Source organism: Balaenoptera physalus (assembly GCF_965194825.1).
Source record: "Balaenoptera physalus genome assembly, chromosome: 8".
NCBI lineage: Eukaryota > Metazoa > Chordata > Mammalia > Artiodactyla > Balaenopteridae > Balaenoptera > Balaenoptera physalus.
Window position 1 is genome coordinate 8,686,657 of NC_138887.1, and position 6,000 is coordinate 8,692,656.

A 6,000-nucleotide genomic window follows, 5' to 3' on the forward strand; every position below is an offset into this window, starting at 1 on the left:
GGAGAGGGTCCAGGGAGGCGGGGTGAGGGGAGATGCAGAGGATCGGAGGGGAAGAGGGCCAGCCAGTGGAGCAGGGGGCCATGGGGGGGGAGGGCCCCGCCTGAGGAGGCGCTGGGGGGAGGGAGGGACACAGGTCCTGACAGACGCCCCGGAGGCCTGTCTGGAAGGAGGGGTGGGAGACACACAGGGGCGGGAGGCATGGGCTCCCGTGTGGCAGCCAGTACAGCCAGCGCGCGTGGTGATTCTGAGAGCGGTCACGTGGCTCTCCCTGCCAGCACTCACGTCCTCCTCGAGGGCTCAGACCACACTGGAGGGGCAGGGGGAATTCTGGCCAGCTCCCACCTCCCCAGGACTGCAGCGATTTGTTACCCTTTCTGTGGTTCAGGCACTAAACACATTTCCTTTACGTTGATAGGCAACCAAACTGCACTGCAAGTTGCACGCTGCAGTGGACCCTCGCTATCCCCCCCTCTGAAAGAAGACAGCAGTCCTGACCCACCTGTCCAAAAAGCGGGCATCCGGGAGGGAGCCCTGAGGAGAGAGTCGGCACAGGGAGGAAGCCGGGGCTCTGCGCCCTGCACCCGTCACAGGCAAGGCACCTGAGGGGCAGGGCAGGCACCCTGAGCCAGCAAGCCGTCTCCAGAGACACCCCTCCTGCCCCACCATCACTCCCCGGCAATGACCTTCACAAGCACCCCTGACTCTACTTCCCCGCCACGCCCCAGCCCACGTGTCCCTGAGCACGGTCCCCTCCCCCCCAAGCCTCGCCCCTCAAGGCTCTGTCAGTCAGCAAGGGACAAATCTGGCATCTCCCCCTCCCCTCCTCCGTCACCCTCGAAGCCCCAGGACCCCAGGCTGCCGTGCTCACCCCCCACCCCATGCCCTCCAGCCTGCCCACCGCTGCTGGTTCTGAGCAGGCCTCAGGTGTTCTTGAACGTGATGCCTTCAGTTCTGACACGTTGCCCAGTTAAATAAAAGTGAGTGACTGTGTTTAGGTACAACCAGGGGGCCCTGAAAGCAAGGGGCTGGAGAGGGAGGGGACCCAGTCCGGTCCACGTTTATGGGGCTCATCCTTGGTGCTGGGCCAGGTGGGAATAAGGCCATTTCCCCTAAACTCTTTCTGCTCTAGCGGAAAGCAGCAGGCACACCCTCTCGGGGAAGGGTGGAGTCCCCCAAATTTCAGCAGTGCAGTCACATGGCCGGCTTTCTGCATGTCCACCTCTGCCTCCCAGCATCTGGGCTGGCCCCGGCTCTACAGAGCCCAAAAGCACACGGCTGCGTCCCCAGATTCCCACACACCAGGGCGGCACAGGATTGCTGCAAGAAAGCCCTGGAGCCTCCCTGCGGAGGGCCTGAGGCCCTGGGAGCCCACACTTGAACCCCGGTCTCAGTCCCCAGAGCACGCTTTCTCCAGCGAGCATATGACACGCTGCATATATGCAGCAAAGGCAGCACCCCTGCACAGACCGCCTCATTCATGCAGTCCTTCTTCTGCCTCTTTTTGGCCTCCACCCTGTGTCCTGCAGGGCTTCTGCCTGCCCCAAATTCCATCCTGCGAGAGCAGCGCTGTCAGCAGGTGAGTGTACTGCAAGATGGCAGGGAGGCGGTGAAGCATGTAGCAACGGACATGCTTCGGAAACGTGGGTGCCATCTTCTTCACTGGTCTCGAATACCAAGTTGCAGAGCTCACCAAGGACAGATTTCACAGACTCCCAGAATTTTCTAATTGGAAGGGAGAATCCCTGGGGCACCATACAGTCGGATCACCACATATTTCTCTGCATCCATCCCCATCTATCTGTCAGTATCACCACCACCTGTACAGACTCGTGGGCTTGAATATGAACATTCTAAAGACGCCAAAACGATTCAGAAGGGGCCCAAGATTTCGAATATGTGCTTTTCCAGTATGAACTTTTCACTTTCACCACAGCCCTACAGGGGAGCTGCGATGCCCTTTAGACAGGTGGGGAAACTGAGGCTCAGGAAAGGAAGGGTCTGCATTGCCCAGGGAATCACAGCCAGCAGCAGTGAACCCCGGATGTCTGCTCCCTACGACTCCCGCGCCCCCAGGATGGTCTCCCTTCCTCCCTAGAATACAGGAGCTCCTCTTATCCTGGGGAAGGGGCAGAGTTCTGAGTGCCCGAGGCACCTTTACAGACTCCCCCCACCCCCCTGCCGCACCCCTCCCCCCTCTCTCTTTTAATCTTTTAATTCTCTAAAAGGAATGACCACAGGCTACATAGAGCATTGGTTATTAAAAAAGGAGAAGACAATAGTACTGCCTGTCACTGAAGCAGCTGACTGAAGCCCTGGGTGCAACCAGAACTGAGCCAGGCCCCAGCCCAGGCCTGTCCAGGCCCCCTCCCCACCTGGAGCTGACCTGGCCTCTGAGCCTCCCTCCCGGTCCTGGTAGGGAAGTTGTCCTTGCTGGGGGGGCCTGGCTGGGTGGGGGGGGGGGGGGGGTAACCACAACACACGGGAGGGTTATTGGGGGAGAGGTACAGGGGTGCCCCCTGCGAAGGTCAAACAAGCCCCACTCAAAGCCCATAGGAGGCCTGCTGGAGAACCAAACCCTCCCCCCTCCCCTCCCCTCTCTCCCTTCCCCCTCCCATCCCTTCCTCCCCTCCCTGGGGGCACGCAGCCCTCTGGCCCTTTTCCCTTTTTTCTGCCTTTATCTCCGCCTCCTCTCTGCCTCCGGCCTTCACCCCTACTTCCCTTCCTCTCTTCCCCCCACCCCCCAGCCCCTCTGCACATACTCCCTCCTCCTCCCCTCCCAGCCCTCACCGCACACTGGCCTCTCTGGGTCCTGAAATATAGGTCCAGCATTGTGTCACTCCTGTGTGTCCCATGGTCCCTCTGACCCTGTGCATCCCGGGCATCACCGTCTGGGGGCCCCTCCCTTGGTCCTCGGGTGGTGGGTCCTTAGTGGGGCCCCGGCCCCAGCTGTCTGACACCCATCACTCCCCCCACCCCAGTTGTTCCTCCCAAAGCCAGATCTGTCCAGCTTCCCCTCCTCACCCCATCTCCCCCATCTCCCCCTTTCTCTCCCTAGATGGGCTCCCCCGCCCCATCAGATTCCGCCGCCCTCTTGCCAAAATGCAGCCAGAGGCAGAAACAAAACCCTCCCTCAGGGCCCTCCAAGCCCAGGTGGGATGGGCTGGGCTGCACGGAAAAGCTCCAAAAGCACCACGCGGCAAGACATCTGCCTCAGACCTCCGGGGTCCTTGGGCTGGGGAAGAGCCCGCAGGAAGCAGCCGGCATGGCATCCTCGCCGCGATCTTGCCCGCCCGGGAAAGACAGTGACAAAGTTCAGGCGCTGCGAGCCTGGGTCCCGGCTGCGGCAGAGCAGGTCGAGAGAGACCAGAGCCCTGTGCGACCTTGGCAAACCCTGTCCCTGTGGACCCCAAACGAGTCCACAACTGGGCGCCAGGGTGGCTGGAGGGGGCCAAAGTCCTTGCCCCCTTCCCACCTCCCCCATGGCGGCAGGGTTGGGAGGGGGACCCTGCGAGCCCCGCGTGGGCTCCAGGCTCCAGGCGCGAGGGAGAGGCGCCCTGGGCTGTGCGCACAGCCCGCAGGAATCCTTCCTGCCCTGGCCCGCTCCCCGCGCCTACTTTTCGTCCCTCCTGCGGGGATGGGTGCAGACAGACAGGGTCGGACCCGAGCTCTGGCCGCACCTGGCCGCTCACCAGCTGCCTGACCTTGCCAATCCTTGCCCTCTCTACACTAGTCTACCCGTCTCCACATTCCACACCCAGGAACGCTTTGTGGGCTGTAACTCGGAAAACAGTCGGCCCCAGGGTGCCAGCCCCCACTGCGTCCCCAATTCTCTGAGTGACCTTGAACGTCCCCCCTCCAATTCGGGGCCTCAGTTTCCCCACCTGCCCAACCGGGCGATGCGCGCCCTCCTCCCCGCGTTCCCAGTCGCTCCCCGGGCAGGTGTGTCCCAGACCGGATCGGGAGCGCGCGGCGGCACTTACCGTCCTCCAGAGACGTGGGCGCTTGGCGGGGACCAAGGTAGCCGTGACCAGCAAATGCGAGGCGGCCACCACGAGCCCGAAGCCGATGGCCAGCAGGCTGCGCACGGGCAGCAGGGCATAGGAGACGAAGGTGACCAAAAGGAGCTGCCAGACGCCCTGGTCGGCTGCCACCGGCACCGCTGCCGCCCCGGCGTGGGCCCCGGCGGGGCCGCCGAGCGCGAAGGGACAGCAGAGCAGCGCGAAGGTGAGGCTGAAGAGCAGCGCGAGCTGGCCGACCTGCTGCAGCTGGGGCACCTGCAGCGAGCGGACGTTGGTGACCACGAGCAGCGCCAGGAAGAGCACGCAGTGCACGGGGTGCGAGCCCTTGGCCAGGCCGGGCGCGGGCCCCGGCGCGCCCAGCAGCTCGGCCAGGGCCAGCGCGCCCGCCAGCAGGCTGAGCACGGCCAGCGCCTTCAGCGTGGCCGCCTGCTCCAGCCGCAGCGTGTAGCCGCGGAACAGCGCCTCCAGCTCGGGGCACGCGAACTCCTCGTCGCACGCCCGCAGCCCGCGCCGGCCGCCCGGCCCCGCCGCCCGCTCGGCGCCCCCAGACTCGCCCGCGCCGCCTCCGCCTCCGCCGCCGCCTCGGCCGCGCGGCGCCCCCGCCATCCCAGCGCCATGCAGCGGGCGCGCCCCTCGCCGGCCGGGGCGCCGGGCGGGCGGGCGGGCGGCGAGGCGCCGGGGCGCGGCGGGCAGAGTTGGGGCGCCTGCTGCCCCGCGCGCGCGCCCCGAGCGCGTCCCCTCCCGCCCGCTGCGCCTGCGCACTGGCGCCGCCCGCGCCCCGGCCGCGGTCCTCCGGCGACCGCGCTGCGACAGCCGAGCTCGGAGCCGCGGGCCTGGGCGCGCGAGGTACACGCGCGCGCCCCGGCCCGCACCCCAACTCCGCATCCCAGGCCCCCCGCCGCCGGAGGGGCCGCGTGAACCTCGGGCGCCCACCTACCCGCTCCCGGCCTCAGTTTCCCCACTGGTGGGCAGTGCCACGCACTGTGCTGTCTTTTGGGGCGTTAGAAATGCTGAAATTTTGCGCTTTTCCCCTTTGGGAGGGCTTACCTTGTATGCCCCCCCCAATAAAAGCAGGTCCCTCTATTCTAGAGGAACGCAAAGTGGGGCCCACGCTTGACTGCGGATCTATAGCCAGGGCCCTGCGAGGTGAGGCGATGCCCAAGGACCCGGAGGAGGGGAGGAAGGTGGCCGCCCGCGGCATCTCCCCACAGGCCATCTGCACGCGGGACCCTCCACACGGCGGGCTTTGGGCAAGTCCTGCCCTGGTCCCTACACCCCCTGTGAGTGGGTGCAGGGGTCCAGGAGCAGTGACCAGGTGGTGTAGTCCGACAAGCAGAGCCCCCAGCCGGAGTTCGGGCCGTGGGGCGTGTGCCCAGTGCCACCGGGGTGCAGAAGGAGCCAGGTCAGGGTCCTAGCGGTGAGGCCTCTAGGGAAGGAGGTGGGAGGCTGTTGGCTCAGGGGTGGGGTGGGAGTCGAAAGGAGAAGGGACCCTGCAGTTTGCCATAATAGGAAACTGGAAACCCAAGTGATGGGGAGATGTTTTCTTCCAGCAGGACAAATGTAGGGACCGTTGCCATGGCGCGTGCGTGGGACCCACGGCTTACATTCATTCACTCTAAGGGAAGGGGCTTTGTGCCGGCCTTCCCCTGTGTTATGCTCACAATGGCCCCTGGGGGTCCGTGCCTCTGTCCCCCCTTTGCCATGAGTATCCCGGAGTAAGCAGCTGGCTCCAGGAGGTGTGGAGAGGTGTCAGGACTCACAGCAGAACCCCTGTCCCCTCCATTGTCCCGTGCTGCTTCTCATATGAGTCGACCCCCATATGTATGGACCAGGAGCTGGAGGTCCCAGGAAGTCCCAGAGACCAGGAGGCTAGCCCTCTGCAGGAGGTCCTCCCAAGGCCCACTTCCAGACAAACAGGTTGAATTAATGCAGCCCAAGCATGGGTCTGTTTTAGAGGTATTCCCTGGGGTCCAGGGGCTCT

General features: G+C 64.8%; 1 protein-coding gene across 3 annotated transcripts in view; it reads right to left on the bottom strand.

Annotated features, from left to right (window-relative positions):
* ADCY1 (adenylate cyclase 1) overlaps positions 1 to 4,625 on the bottom strand; it is a gene marked incomplete at its 5' end in the record, with an annotated part of 434,017 nt that extends 429,392 nt beyond the window's left edge. For all 3 annotated transcript variants that reach the window (XR_014266353.1, XM_082471511.1, XM_082471512.1), the window contains one exon: positions 3,981 to 4,625. Coding sequence is in view for 2 of the 3 variants with exons in the window: in XM_082471511.1 (XP_082327637.1) it covers positions 3,981 to 4,625 (645 nt within the window). The remainder of the gene's footprint in view (positions 1 to 3,980) is intronic.
* Positions 4,626 to 6,000: the final 1,375 nt, after the last annotated feature.